We start from the raw sequence: 15,664 nt of genomic DNA, 5'->3' as shown, positions 1-15,664 counted from the left end.
ACTTTGCTCTGGTAAGCTGAGGAGCTATTTTTATCAGAAAGATTAAAGGCAGCTAAAATTTACCCTGACAAAAGGAGTTGCTTAACATCACCGCATCAAAGCATGAAGCAAAATATAAACAAGGGTGCGCAGTTGCTTTCTGCCAAACGTTCAGGCCTGCCATCAGACCCTTCGCCACCTCACCGCTATGCTCAGTTACAAGCATTTGCACGCTCAGAGCCTTGCTGTTCAGCAACAGAACTGCACAACGGGGCCTAACGCAACGTCTTTTAAAGCACGTCCCAATCACGCAAGCTGCAGCATCAAACAGCACGGGTTTACAACTGCAATTACAATTCAGTTAACCCATACACAACTTACTGCTCGTTCAGGGCGCAAGCCTCAAACCCGTCTCTCCAAGCACCTCTGGTCACAAAGACAACTTTCCAGGTTGCAATGTAACTTTTTCATTTAAGCCTCAGTGCAAGGGAGTAGCCTGGTTTAGGTTCAGGAGCAGGTATCTGATAGCTATCGCTACTCAAACTACGTGTATTGCCTGCTACAACGCACAGAAACGTTCAGCAATCTTTCAACAAGCAACATTAGCTGCTGGCAACAAACGTGAAGAGATTTGTAAGAAGCACTTCTAAGTGCAGAAACATTACCTGCACTCTCAGGCAGAGAGGTGTTTTTGCCTGAAGAACACTGGGATGACAACAGTACGCTACGGACACACTCCTACATGGTCAAAATCCAACCTGGGCTTTGCCGTCCCTGGTGACCAAAGGCCCCCTCAGCTGTGCAAAACTTTATGCACATGCTGGAGTTTACATATCTAGCACTGCACAGAGCTCACCGAGACGCATTAGAACTTGCTGAACAGGATGTAATTACGACTGAAGCATTCCAGAACAGACCAAGTGAACTTCAAAAAAGAAAGAGAAAAAAAGACACGCTTCAAACATTTTTCACGAGCTACCAGCAGTCTAAAATGTATAGAATTAAAGAAAAACTGTGCTTTTCCTGAGTTACTGTGGTGCACTTCATGACAACCTGAAGTATCAGCCTTCTGTATGATATTCCACCGCCTCCATGAAACAGATTAACGTAGTTCAATCACAAGACCTCACCTAGATATTCTCTGCCAATTCTTACTCTCAATACTGTTTCTTTTTGGCAAGTTTCATTTATTTGTAGGCTGAGAAGAAAAAGATTCCATAAAAAAAACCCCAAAGGACTGAAGTATCTAAGCTATTGCCAAATGCAGATTAAGCAAACCAAAAAAACCCACAGAATTTATCAGCTCAATTATAGTAATATTTTTTTCAGTCTATTAAAAACACAGCAGGCATAGCATGATTAACTTATCACTGTCCCTTCAACAAGATTCATGAATCTCTGAAAACAGAAATGCAAGTCCGACACACTTCGAGTTCCTGTAAAACCACTGTTTCAGTGATCAGAACAGTTGGAACACACACACACACATGCTCTTATGCACACACGTGCTTATTTACAACGGGCATGCACTTGCTGGAAATGAGAAATTTTGATGGTTTTTATTATCTACAAACAATTGAAAAAAAAGCACGCTGAAGACACCACGCGACATACAGACAAGTCACAGTGACTGCCAGCCTGCTGGGCATTTCATCACGCCAACAACCCCACAACTTAGATTATTACCTGCAAATTATTTCTTTTTAAAGTAAAAATGCTCGCAACTGTTCGAACCAAGCGCCTTAAACCAGGGTCACAGATGGGGATAAAAAAAAGGCAAAATCTCAGTATGTTATTAGGGAGTTTTTATTCCTTAACGTGTCGCACGCAGGGGCACAGTGGAAGAGGCTGACTGCAAACGGCTTTTAGTTGTGGACGATACAGGGATTTTAAGGAGTAGACAGAAATCCCGACCAGCCCCTCCAGAAGCAGGGTGGCGGGTGTTTCTGATAGCTGGGTTTTGATCCTTCCCTACCCGCGCCCCGCTCACCTGGGCACCCCCAGCATCCAAGCCGAGGCGGATCCCTCCATCCCTTCACCACTAAAACGAAGCGGTGGTCGATGATGGAGGAAAAGGAAAGGGAAATTCAACTCAAAAGGCCTTACCCGTCTCTCCCTACCGCTATTTATAGCCGGGACGGTACTTAGCGTACTGGTCCCACCCGGTAACTTCGACTGAAGGAGGCCCAACCGCTCCGTGAGGGATCCGTCCCCCCTTTCCCGGCACCTCGCCAGGCCGGTTCCCACCCCCGCCGGGAACCGGGGCAGGTCGGGCGGTTACACACACACCTCCCCCCCCCCCCCCCCGCCCTCCTCCGGCGGGGCGGTCGCCCCGCCGGAGGAGGGCGGGGGGGGGGGGGGGGGGGGGGGGTAACCGCCGGTGAGGCCCGCTCGCCCCCGCACCGCCCCGCAGGCCTTACCTGTGCTATCGCTGGCGGAGAAGCCCGGCGAGTTGAGCTTGGCTCGCTTGGGGTTGGGCGGCCCGTCGAGTAAGTTCTCCGCCATGGTAGCCGGCTGGGCCGTCCGAGGAGAGGCCGCCGAGCCGGTAATCGTTGGAGAGGGGGGGAGAGCCTGAGGGGGGGCGAATCTCTCTCTCCCCGTTCCTCCAAAGGGGAACCCACCGCCGAGCAACAGCGCCGCTCAGTGCCCGACCGGCGGCGGCCCCCGTTCCCCCATACCCGGGCCGGGCCGCCGCCGCCGCAGCAGGCCGCAGGGGAGGAGGGTTCGGGGCGGGGTGGGGAAGAGCCCAGCGCCCCCTCCCTGCCGGCCTCGCTCCTCCCGGCCTCTTCCCCCCGCCCGGCCGCCGCCGAGGAGGTGCCCGGATGGCGGCTCAGGCAGTCACTGGGGGAGCATAGCGCCCCCCCACACGCTCCCCTCCGCCTCGCCCCGTCCCCTCCCCTCCGCGCCGGGGGGTTCGCCCCGGCCCCGCGGCGGCCCCCGCCCGCCGCCCCCGCCCGCGGCCAAACCGCGGCCGAGGTAGGGGAGGGGGGGGGCGGGGGGGGAAGAGGAGGGAGGGGGGGGAAAAAAAAAATTCGAAAAAATCACAAAAAAACGGAAAAAACCCGAAAACACCCAAAAAACGCCCCAAAACAATGAGCGCGGCGCGGCGGCGGCCGCGGCTCCCGGTCCCGGCGGCGGCGTTCGGTTGGCTCCGGCCGGCTCTGCCCCGCTGCCCCGAGCCCCTCTGCCCGTCGGCGGCGCTCCGCGCGGCTGCCCGTGTCCCGGCGGGCGGCCCCGCTGCCCCGGCCCGGCCCGGCCCGGCCCCGCTCCGCTCGCGCCGCGCTCCGGCTCCGCGACAAGATGGCGGCTGTTGATTCCTCAATTAAAAAAAAAAGTTTTTTTTTCTCTTCTCTTTTCCAGAGACCATGGGGGCGGGGCCGGGGCGGGGCCTGCGCCTTGCGTCACCGCGCACGGGGCACGCCCCCCGCCCCCGCCGACGCCGGAAAGGCGCGAGCGGCGCCGGAAAGAGTCGAGCCCGTCCTCAGTTGCTCCGCGGCGGGGTGAGGGACGGGTGGTCCGTGGCGGCCCCCGCGGCCTCCTGCCCCCGTGTCCCTTGCCCTCGCCCACCTCGGGGACTCCTGCGGCCCCCCGCCGATGCCTGTTCGCAGCGTCCCCCTCGGTTCCCCCCGGGCGCTCACCTTAGTCTCGCCTGCTTACTCCTGTCGGGGTCCGGCCTCAGCACCCCCACAGCCGCCCCCTCACTGCGTCCCCTCTCAGTCCCACCGCGGGTGTCTCCTCGCAGTCGCTCCCCGCATTATCCTCCTGTCAGTTCCCCCCACTTCCCCCTCACAGTCGCTCCCCTCAGTTCCCCCGTTTCCCCTCTCGGGCTCCCCTCAGCTTCCTCACAGTCACCCCCCAGTCTCCCCTCTCAGCCCCGACGCAGCTGTCCCCCGTCATGTCCCCCTCACAGCATGGCCTCTCTAAAAGTTCCCCCCTCAGTGCTCCCGGTTCCCTCAGAGCTGAGGCGCAGCAGGACCCAACGCTCCTGACGCTGCCTGAGGGGCCCATGCTAGCACCGAGTTCGGGGGGTGACGTGGAGCCCAGGTCCTTGGGGCAACGCTGACACCGTGGGGTGTTTGTGTCCCCCCAGCACCTGCCTGCCCCAGCTTCCCTCGGCGCTGCCTCCTCCCCTTCTCTGCCTTCCTACCAAAACCTGCGCAGCAGCCGCTGCGGCCCCCTCACGCCTGCCTGCGCCTGCCCCCACACGCACCCTGTGAGGGGTTGCTGTGGCCTGGCTGAAGGGCTTCCCCCCCGCTTTCTGCACAGCCACGGGCTCAGCTTTGCCCTGCTCCTCGACCCTCACGAGCGGCCGCACAGCTTGGCCCCACCGCAGAGGCCAGCGCCTCCTCACGTGAGGGCAGATCTCCGACCTGAGCTGATCCTAGCTGACCTGATTGCTCAGGCACCAGGGCCGAACCCAGCCTTGCTTTAAAAACACCCTGTGCTCTGTCTAGACAGACTTCCCCAGCTCAAAACAGGTTTATAGGACTGGAGCTCATAGACTTCTGTGGATTTCCATACTGGTTCCCAACCTGAGAAGCAGGTCGTATAAGCTCAGGTGATGTTCCAATGTGGCTGCAGAGCTCCTTGTACCCAAACTGGTTGCTTGGGGCTGTTTTCATCGCCTACATGTTGGTATGTCCTCAAAGAGCAGCCACAACCAGAGGACAGGCTGGAGAAGGGCACTGAGACAATCCTGAGGATGTTGATGAAGTCCCTAAGCCGTGATGGATTAATCAGCAACATTTTATTGGTTTAAAGGAGATCTGTAATGACACCTTCTTTCGCAAAGAGCAAGACTGCCTTTTGTTTACTGCAAGACTTGAATTCATTACATTTACTTCTACATTTACATACATTTCATTACATTTACTTGCAAATTCTGTATTTATTTACATGGTGCCTGTCCTTGCTGAGGTCTGACTGTAATCACATTGGAGGTCTCTTACAGGCCTCTGCTTCTATCACTATATTACTCACTAGCTACACAAGTAAGTGCTCTTTGGTTATGCCTGCCTTAATTTCCTTCAAAAGCGGCAGGTTCCCGTCTGTTTTAGGATGGCTCAGCGTGGGACAGGGTTCGGTGTCTCACAGAGGCTCTAGACATGTGAGCAACAGCTCTTGTCCAACAGTGTTTTGCTGTAGTAGAAGGCATTTGCCGCAGTTTAGGTTGAGGGAAATGTTTTGCAGTTGGAGGTGGGGAGTGGAGGTTAGGTCAGCTGTCTGTCAGGCACACCTGAGGACAGCAGTGCTCTTTGCTATCTGCTGCTTCAACTTTTTAACAAGTTTGGTCAGTGCATTTGAACTGCAGCTTGGATAACCTTTTGTGCTTGCCTTGCCCATTGTGGTCTCGGGAAGGAGGGATTTGCGGGAGAAGCTGATGCCAGGAGACACACACACACACACACATCGCCCCCAGCATTTTGCTCCACTTATAAACCCTTTCTCTGCTGCTGCAGTAACTCTGCAGCTCTGGCCTGAAGTCAGTGTGGAGATCAACCACTGGGGACAGAGTCTGAGCAGTCCCGCAGCTACTGCCCAGCTCCAGGAAGATGTTCCTGCTGCCTGGTGCTGGGCCATAAGCTGAGGTTCCTCCAGCACTGCAGCTCTGAGCACACAGCCGAGCCAGAGGCCCCGACACCACCACACCGTAACAGGAGCCTGCCGGGGCAACGCTCCGTGTTGGGAATGGTGAGAGCAGATGGCAGGACTCAGGGAGGCCACGATTCATCTCACATTAGCTGGGAGAGCTACTCTATCTTGACAGCAAGTGCCAGGCTTGCCACATCAGTGAAATCGGAGTCTTGGGGACAGAGTGGGAGAGGAAGGAGGTGCTTTGGAGGGAGGGAATCCTGTACCCCAGGCAGTAGGGGAGGAGCAGCCTCTTGCTGCTGTGTCCTGCAGCTTCTCCGTGGCACGATGTCCCCTTAGGATGGCCCCAGTTGCCCCCTGCCATGGGATTAGAACAGCATCAGCTTAACGGCAGGAGGGAGGGGAAGACCTTGACCCTCATCCACTGCCCCTGGGAACAGGGCTATGATTAAATACCCAAAAGGCTTAGTAGTACTGCAGTGCTTGGTGTAGCTTAGCCCTTTGGTATCTGCATCGCAAGAGTCAGATGGCCTCACCCACTCATAATGCCAAACACAGAAAGAGCTCAAACGGAGTAGGGGGATTTTGTGAGAAGAAAGGAAACTCTTTGAAAGACACTATATAGCAAGCAAATGAGCCCTACTACTGCAAACTTGCCCCCAGGATTTCCACGCTGGACCTCAGTGCATGGTTCCCTGCTCCCCCAACTGATGGTTGAGCCCTTGCATGGATTCTGGAGGACTTCATCTGCGGTGCTCAGGAGGCACGATGAGGCAGGTGCTTAATGGATAACTCCTTTATTCAGGGACTAGTTCCAAGAGAAATTGCATAATAAAATCTGCACTGCTGCAGCCCATTGCCAGACTTCCTGTCTCCAGAACTAAGCTGCTTAAAGATACAGTTCCTGAGATCCTACCTTCCTTCCCCGGCCAAAACATGGAAGTATCATTTCTATAGCTTGTGACCTCAAAACCTTACAGCCAAACAATTAACAATGTTTGAATAACCTCTGAGGAGCTCTGCCCTGTAGCTTGTAGTCACCGTGGCATCATCACAGCAGTTCTCGTGGGGAATAAGAGCCTGTTTTTCCTGGTAACGTTATGTCCCAGCATCTGGTTGCTTTACCATCCCTGTGTGCTGCCAAATGAAGCTGTCCCAGGCAAAACGACGAGCCCAGTGCCCGTTACCTCCTCTCCTCCTGGCAGCTGCAGAAGGTGCTGCCTATTCTTTCTCCAAGCATGTCTGTCTGGTTACACACACCCTGCCCTCATGGGACTGTGGAGCAACTTTATGTGAAATAACTGTTGTTTCTGGCTTCTGATTTTCATTGTACGTGTGAATTCTTGTTGTGTTCAGGAAGTGGTGGCAACCCCTGGGACCGCAATCATAGTGCTCTTTTGTGTTTAGCTGTATGTCGATGCACTTCTGCAAACCCTCAGCTCCTTGGCCTCTGCAGCCAAAGTGACATCCCAAGTGGTCTCCTTGCTTCATTTTCCACAAAACAAAGTATCTGCAGGTAGCTAGCCATGTTTTGTAGGCGCCATCCTGTCATTTAATGCTGTTAAGCACCGGTCAGACCTGATTCTCCTTTTCAGTACATATTCATTATTTTAAAGCCATTTCCCACCTACTTGCTGAATAGAGTGGAGACTGGAAGCAAACATGGACATTACTGTGAACTGCTCAAATCCTGCCCGTCGTCTGTTGAGATCATCCTTTCTACTACCGTAACTCTGATGTAGGGGAATCATGTGCTTAGAAAGTAAGGCTATCTCACAGAAATGAGAATAACAGTTCAGGAAAACCATGTAGTCTTCTGTCAGCAACATAATCCAATCTATCGCTCTGAGTGCTCCTTTTTTCTTATGTCCCAAATGTGAAGCCCTTTTGCTGGAGCTGGCCTGTAATTTTGCCATGACTGACAAACCATTACGAAAAAATCTGTATAAATCTGTCTTTACACTCTTACTCTGGGTTGTTGCTCTAGAAACCACAGTTTGCACTTTGTCTGAGAGACAACAGTCCGTTTGCTTTACTTTTTAAGAGTCAAACTGCTATGAAAAATGTCTGGTTTTGGGCTCTGCTACACTACACTTTTGTCCATCTGGCACCAGCTCTCACCCAGCCTCACAGTCAGTTTGAAAATCATATTTCTATCCATAAAATAGTGATCTGGGTAATCTGGGCAAGTTTCACGTCTGCAGCTCCCTTTTAGCAATTGCAATTAGTGGTTTATGGGTGGTTTCTGACAACACAGGCCAAAATGAAGACATGAAATTTTTTTTTCCCCCTGCAGATTACAGTGAAAGATCCCTTCCCTGAGCACATGGAAACGCAGGGTGCCCATAAGTACACTCTGGCCATTGGAGATGGGGAGATGGGAAGATTTCAGCATTTTCCACCTCCCTGCTCTCTGCCTTGTCCCTCTGTCAAAGACTTGGCCTTTCCCATTGCACAGTCAGTAGGAAGGAGCATCTGCAAGATCTTCAGGTGATGCAGGTCACGGCCTGGCATTAGCTTAATCCCAAATGAATAGTAGTCCAAGTTAACATGCTGAGCCGTGAGCTCTAGCGGTGAGCACCGCTCGTGCTCCCATCTGCTAAGTTCACTACAAAATCCACCTCTTGCCTGAACCTGAATCTCAGAGAAAGCCCTTGTCCTTCCCGCCGGAGCTGGTGCCTCTGTTCGTTCTTTTTTCTGTTTGCTCCACGCAGCTCAGAGCAGTGACATCTCAACATCTTTGCACCTCTGCCCCAAGGTGGGGGATTGGGTGCTTTCCACCTTGAAAGGTGTCTTCAGATTCCTCCTTACCCACTTCTGTCCTCTGCTCTTTCCATGAGGGCATCACAGAGATGAGATCAAGGGCTTAGAACATTTTACCACACTAAGCATGGCTCCTTTCAATCAAATGCGAGCCAAGCATTTATTAACCTACTTGGAATGGCTGCACATTTCTTTTGTGGAAGTAAATTTGTTACTATAAATCTCATAGTTCAGCTGTTTTTCTCTCTCTGCATATAGCTTGCTTTTTTTTTTAATTGGTAGCAGTGCTCACTACAGTGCAGTGACTTCCACATAAGCATCTAAGATGACATTTGGAAATGCCCATCCTTATTTTTCGCTGCAGCAAAATCTGATGTTCCCATGAAAACTCTGCCTGAGCTTGTAGTCTCACCATCATCCTGTTAGTCACTCGTCTGCAAAATTCTGCTGAGCCTTTGCAAAGCCAGGCCAGGGGGACACTGACTGCATTTTTCCCCTGCCCTGCCATTGTTCTGGCTGGTGGAGGTAGCCACCACAGTACGGCTCTGCTGTTGCTCCTGCTCCATTAAGCCTTGCTGTCCCACCACCTCAGTCCTCTTCTTTAGAGGAACTCTAAACCGGTGTCAAACACAGCTTTAGTGCAAGACCTTTGGTTATCTCTAGGAGCTTCATTCCTGGAAAATTCTCCTTACATTGTCAGGGGTTAATCCTGGCTTGCCCACCAACCTGTCAGCTTCTTGCTTTGGGTTCAACTCCTCACGCTGGTTAAAAAACTTTATTTCTTATCAGAAATTCCATTGAACTCCCAGAGTCACCCAGAGAGCAACCCCAAGCTTTTCTGTAGTGTCAGCCTCTCTCCATTGCCTGGGTTAAAAGCCAGCTCTGTGAAAGGTTTTGGTTTTAGGTGGCTGACAGGTCCCTCATCTATGCAAGCTCTCAGAGAAGGGTGAAGCCTCAGAGGTGGCTGCCCTGCCCTTGCTCAGGCACTGCCATGTGCCACCATGCATCCCACAGGCCCGCCCGGGCAGAGACCAGCTCCAAAGGCGAAGGCACAGCAGCACTGTGCCTCTGCAGACCCTGCCCGCCCTCCCAAAGCTGAGCTCTTTGGAAGGAAACGGTCAGCTCCTCCACAGGACTTTCCTGCCCTACTGCTCTCAAGCACCTGATCACCACTCAGTCTGCAGGCTCGGCTCAGCCCTCTCCTTTCCCCCGAGGCACCTGCATTTTGCATTTGGAGGCACTTCAGCAATGGAAATGCCTGGTGACTGCGGTTCTGTGGCTGGACACGTGCAAACCCCTCTAGCTTATGGCACATGAAACCTCTGCGCACTCAAGGCCCAGCAGCTTTGCAGGTGGCCATCAATCTATCCCACTGGCCTGGGGGTCCCCCCACAATCACCCTTCTTGGTGAGCACCCCAGCCTGCATCTCCCACAGCTCACCCCAAAGAGGAACAGGGGTGCTCATCTCCCTCAAGACTGTGAGCAAGGCTGTGGACTGCGCTCTCCTCCCATGGAGGAAAGGGCCCCCAGCGGCGACCAGGAAGCCTTTCTGGGCTGGGTCTCTGGAAAACTGTCCTGCTGAACTAGTTCCAATTTGTATAAAATTCTTCAATATTCATCAGGGCAGGGAGCCCACTGAGCTGGGTCGACGAGGTGAATACATTAACCACCTGTTTGTTCCTCCAGCTTCGCTCTTCCTCCACCACAGGGATTCTTTCCTTGTTTTAGACAAAAAGAGAGCAACACCCACAGGAGCTCGGAGCTCAATGCTGTCCGGTTCCAAGTGGGACCTGTTGTGGCCCAGCCCCACGTTGCTTGAAGAGCACCCCACCGAGCCATGCTGTGGGTGTCTGGTCCCCATCAGCTACCAGGAAAGATCTAGCTCCAAGCTCACCCTTGGGGTGGGGGTTGGACGTGGTGGTCTCTTGAGGGCCCTCCTGCTCCAGAGCTGAGGTTCAGGAGACCTGGGGCCAAACCAGACAGGCTGTGGTGTAGGGCTGGACATCAGGAGAGCGTTACAGTGGCAGATGTCAAGCAGAGGGGACTCCTCACTCTGGTCTGGAGTTAGGAATTGCATTTTCTAGGAGAAGTGAAGCTGAATGCTGGTTGTCTTCTCAGCATTTCTGAGGGACTGGTAGAGTTGGATGATGATGGCTTTCCCCCCCCTCTTTCTAGCAAATAACATGTTTGTGGAAAATTGCACTTTTCTGCAGGTGTATAACTCTTGCATGTTCAAGTATTCAGTGAGTATTCAGAAAACCCCTGAGGTTTCAGCTTTTGGAATGTGGAAAGCACTGAAACCTTCTGATCTATTAATTGATGAAGAAAACATTTAATTTCCATGCTGCACGCGCAAAGCTTTAAAGACATCTTTTAACTCTGAAACTGGGAAAATAAAAGGAGTAAGAAACGACAAAGTGACCAAAATGTATCATTTCACCAACCTTCCCCTCACTGAATTTTGCACATCAGTTTGATTCAAACCAAATTCCTTATTTTTTCTTGTTATGGCAACAACCAGTTCAAAGGCTCCACTGTTTCTCCAGCCCTGTGCTTCTCTCAGAGGACTCCTTGGGTAAGGTCTGGCTCTCGTGCTTCCCACTTGGATGCATCTCATTTCCCTTCTATTGACTGGAGTCGGCTGCCTGAATCGCACCTGGCATCTCCAGGGTGCTCAGCGTAGAGTATGGTAGAGCCAAACCCAAACCTCTCTGTCGCTTCACTCCAGAGTTTCTCCCAAACACAGCACGAGGGCTTCAGCTTGTACAACCTTTTTCAGCAGAAATCGCCTTTTGCTGTGCATTTTCACAGTGCCTAAATAATGAGCTCAGGCAAAAATAGAAATAATTGTTGTCATATGGCTTACAGCTCAGGTTAAGGGGATCAGAGCAGGGCAGAAAAGCGGACTGTTGCGGTGGTGATAATCAGCATAGGAAAAAACTGGGATCATTTTCACTGGAAAACCTGTGTGAGAGCAACTCCGCAGAGGTGCTCTACTCTGTTGCTTTCAAGGTTATCAAAAAAATGATCACCTCATCTCAGCCGCGATGTCCCATTCTGTGACATTAATGGCAGGAAAATTTAAAGCCAAAGGAATCTCTTGGCACAGTATGTAATTTGCCTGGGGAAATTAGTTTCAAAAAGGATCAGAAAGTTAAATACTATTGCTGGGCTTAAAACGAAGGTGAATAATTTTATAGACAAAATAATATTTTTCTATGATAAATTATGTAGAAGGCAAGAGTAATAAAATGTTATGCTCCAGGGTATAAAACAATCCCTGTAAAGGTCAGGAAGCACTTTTAACGTACGTGCACATCACCGCGCATTAGTCCAGGTGCATTTTAATTCATTTGGATTTTGTGTCCTTGATTGGACACAATACTCTTCTCGCCTGAAGTTCCTCATCAAGGCCAGACACCTTGTTGGCTGGACCAGGCGAGAAACCTTCCCCAGCTCTCTCAGATTATTGCTCCCTTCCTTCAAGCATAAGGGTGGATGATTTTTGTTACACATATTACTCCTGTCCCGTTCTTGCAAGACTTGACACACTGTAAGGTCTTGGTGGCATCCCGCCCTCTGATTTGTGACTCTACGATTTTGCTGATACAACACTCTCTCTAATTACAGCAGGATTAACTTTTCGAAGCAACCTGTCCACCTTTTACACTCTGCTTACTTCCTACAACGCTAAATTCAACCGGTTTGCTGTTGATGTGCACAGCCATGCACACACACTCTGTGCTTTGGTCTTAGATCATCCTAGGTGGCTTGTTTTTCTCTTTTCTTAAGCCAACAGCAGATTAGGTGTTAGGAAGAGAAACTCCCTTTTTTCCTGCTTTTCTTCCTACCTCACATCAGCCATTAAAGCTTATCTCAGCCTTGTGCTTAGCAGGGGAGTGGAGCCAGATCAGCTCTGAATTGCCCAGCCCAGAGGTCCCATCCTCATCACCCTGGAGTGGTTCTTGGCAAACTACCATGCTTTGGATCTGTTCCCCAACTCCAGCACATCTGGTTTATGGTCATATCTATTAAATCAGACTGTAAGCAACCAGTCTGGCCCCTCTGCCGGGTCAGCTCCACTCCCTGCAGCCCAAGCCCACTTTTCCCTGCTTCTCTGAAGGCTTCTCAGCTGCCTTCCAGGTTCTTCTACACAAGAAGGCCCTTGGTGCACATTTAGGGCAATTTACCAGTCTGTTTGAATTTGAGAGCTCTGAAATACACTTGTGAACTAAAACCAGACCCAACTTTTTTACAATGGCTTTCAGTGATGCTCACAGTATCTCAAAGTGCTTGGGTGGAATTTGCTTGCGAGCTTTGGAAAATTACCCTCTGGAAGAGAGCAAATTGGGGAGAATTCAAGCTAGGAAAGCCAATTTACATTATTGAAGTGCTAAACCAGGACAGAGCTCAGATCTCAAACCCATATTACAAAAGCAGTTGAAGACTTGGTAAAATACAGGATTTTACATGGATGAGGACTCTTTCAGGAAGAGTTTGTAACTCAAAACACCCCAAAATGTAGCAGAGCCAGCACAATTCCAGTTGTTGGAGCAAGTGCAGTCCTGTGAGCCCAGACCACATGTGGACAGAGTGAAGCAGCTGGAAGAAGAGTGACATGAGACTTCCAGCTATGGAGGTGACTAGCCCGGACTGACTCCCCAAGACACGCAGTGGAGCTTGGGTTGAGCTTTGGTTGGCAGCACTGACACCAGTTGCACACTGGGCTCTTGAGCCTCTTTTTGTGCCCTCGGTCCTGCCTCCTCCTGCGGTTCCAAGGAGGGGGCCAGGCCAGCCCAGGGCAGCCCAGGCTGGGTGGCCAACACCACTATGGGTGCAAACCCACCACAGGGTTGCTTAAAAGCTTCTGGGAGGCATCCAGTGAAGAGGGGGACCTGGATGAGGATTTCACTTGCTCACAACATGGTGCTTCATTTACCCTCTTGTGGCTCCAGAAGCTGGTGCAGACTTCTCCATGGTGGAGCCCAGACACTGATTTCTGGGCCTCTCTGAGGGATCTCCCAGGGCTGCTTCTCTGGCAGCTTCTCGTCCTGCTGAAGCCAGGAAACTTCCCGGCACAGTTCGGCAGCAGGTGGGCAGTCTGGGGCTCTGGACATGGAGTTCAAATCCCTCCTGCCAGACACCCCGGGCTTTTTGGAGAGTTGCTGGAAAGAAGTCTCATTCCCATCCTTCTCCTCCTTTGGTCTATAAGTTGTTACTGTTGTGACATGACCCTGATTTCCTCCGAGCCTTTGAGCAGAGATGCTCAGAATTATCTCTGCCTCTTTCAGAGCAAAGGCAGCCCCATCTCCTTCTTCCTCACCTCTCCTTGAGCAAGCAGTGACCCTCTGCACTCCCACTCTGGTGTGATTTCCCACCATGACACTGGGATAACTTTATAGATTCGTTTACAAATTTGGATCATTGGCTGGCTGTGCAGAAACCATCAAAAAACCCACCCCAAAACTCTCTGGCTTTGTATTTTCCTGAACTTCAACTGAAATCATTAGATCATCTTTTCTGTATTTTTGGATGCCACAGGTCATTGCATTTCATCTGAATGCTGAGCCCTGTAGCTCGGGTCAGATCAAAACCCCGCGGCCCTCAGGAGAGCAGAGCTGGGGGCTGAGGTGGGAAGCGATGAGGTGCCAGCGCAGCCCCAGCGCTGCCAGGGAGGGTTTAAATGCTCGCAGCATGAGCTGGGTGCTCCGGCCCAAAGGCAGGGGGATGATCCAGGCACCCCGAGTCCTCTCCCTCCCCTGCTGGCACAGGGCACAGAGCTCTCAGATGGGGTGATCTTGCAGCACTGGGGCAAGGCAAGAAACCCTCGTGGCTTCACCTACCCAGCTCCCCACTTGCAGGCTGAGCTGTTCCTCCCAGAAACGGAATTAAAAACGTGCGGTTGAAAATGAGCTAATTTTGCTTTAAAGGCTGCAAGCCCTGGTGAGTGCACCGCTCCCCTTGCAAATTGTCGCAGTATGCAGTTACTGTCGCTGCGAGAGAGCTGCAGCTTATTTCAAGGTTGAATTTGTCCAGCTTCTCGTCCCCGGGACATTTACATCTCTGGAAATAATCTGGGGATGTTGCAGTCTGTTATGGAGGAGTTGTCGTTTTCCTTGGTCAGATCTCGAGGCAGAAGCTTGGTTTTTAACAGTTCAATGTCACTATATACCCCCTTCTTCATATTCTCTGGTTGGTTTTTTTTTTTAAACATTAGGGAAAACATATATTTTATTTTCGAGCTTTTCTTTGCAATTGCAAGGACCGGCTACTTTTCTAATGACGAGAGCAGAGCATCTCCTGCATTTGTGTGACTGCAACCAATGACTTTAAAAACTCCTTTAACTAAATCACTGCCCAGAATTTATCAAAGACTCGCGAGGCTGATGTACATGAGGGCTGCTGACACCCAGCACAGAACATATGAGCCCTAAAGTACCTAAAATTATCTTGTGTTAGCTTTTGAAAATATGTCTCCACCCTCCATTCAGAATGACAACTTTTGGCAACAACAAGAAAACAGAAATGACAGATGGTAACAAAATCTGGTACACAAACATGACAGTAGGCAATATAATGAACATTTCACCCACTCGTTCATTTATGCTAATCATCGCTTTTGAGCAACCTGAATTGTTATGCCAGACAGCAGCGGATCTGAAGCATGGCATAGCAAATCTCAAAGGGCCACCAACCTGAAACCAGAATAAAACCCCCACCGGGCTACTCGTTGTGAATGAAATTAAAGTATCGCTAAACTACAGCCTGCTCTGACGGCTGCTGAAAAATCCCTCCGTCCCTAAAAAGCACACTGAACTCTCCTCCTGCCCGGAAATTCCTGCCCTGAAAAACACCACATCCACAAAACAGTGGTTGCCCAGTTTTCCTGCTACCCAAAGCTTCATCAAAACTCAGATGAACCAGCAAAAATGTGCAGGCAAAAATAAGAATTAGCAATCTTGCAGTAAATGCATCTTGTGCTAATGAAACATATTTTTTATGGGAACAAAAATTTTCTTTTAAAAATGCTTTCCTCCCAGATTAAGCTCTCTGGTATGAATTCAGTCCCCGCGGGAAAACATTTACTCTTTTATTTGAAGCCCACTTATCTCATGCTGACATTCTCAGTGGAAGGTGCTATGTCACCCACAAAACTCCTTTTATTTCCTATAAAAATGTAAATCAGCCTATTTTTTTCTCCAACAACCTTACGTAATGAACGGTATCCTTGCTCTATTATTTTGAAGACTTGCTTTTAGCCTCTATTTTACGCAGAAATCTGTAAGGCTGAAACCATTCCTCCCCTTCCTTCCCTGGTGTTGCAGTGCT

The 15,664-nt window shown here is 51.0% G+C and overlaps 1 protein-coding gene across 3 annotated transcripts in view; it reads right to left on the bottom strand.

Moving 5' to 3' along the window:
- CREBBP (CREB binding lysine acetyltransferase) overlaps window positions 1-3,200 on the bottom strand; it is a 96,377-nt gene extending 93,177 nt beyond the window's left edge. For all 3 annotated transcript variants that reach the window (XM_074919812.1, XM_074919813.1, XM_074919814.1), the window contains exon 1: window positions 2,400-3,200. In XM_074919812.1, coding sequence (XP_074775913.1) covers window positions 2,400-2,484 — 85 coding nt within the window. In that variant the 5' untranslated portion in view covers window positions 2,485-3,200. The remainder of the gene's footprint in view (window positions 1-2,399) is intronic.
- Window positions 3,201-15,664: the final 12,464 nt, after the last annotated feature.

The sequence above is a fragment of the Athene noctua genome, chromosome 15 (genome assembly GCF_965140245.1).
Source record: "Athene noctua chromosome 15, bAthNoc1.hap1.1, whole genome shotgun sequence".
Classification (NCBI taxonomy): Eukaryota; Metazoa; Chordata; class Aves; order Strigiformes; family Strigidae; genus Athene; species Athene noctua.
This window is presented reverse-complemented; position numbering and strand designations above follow the sequence as displayed.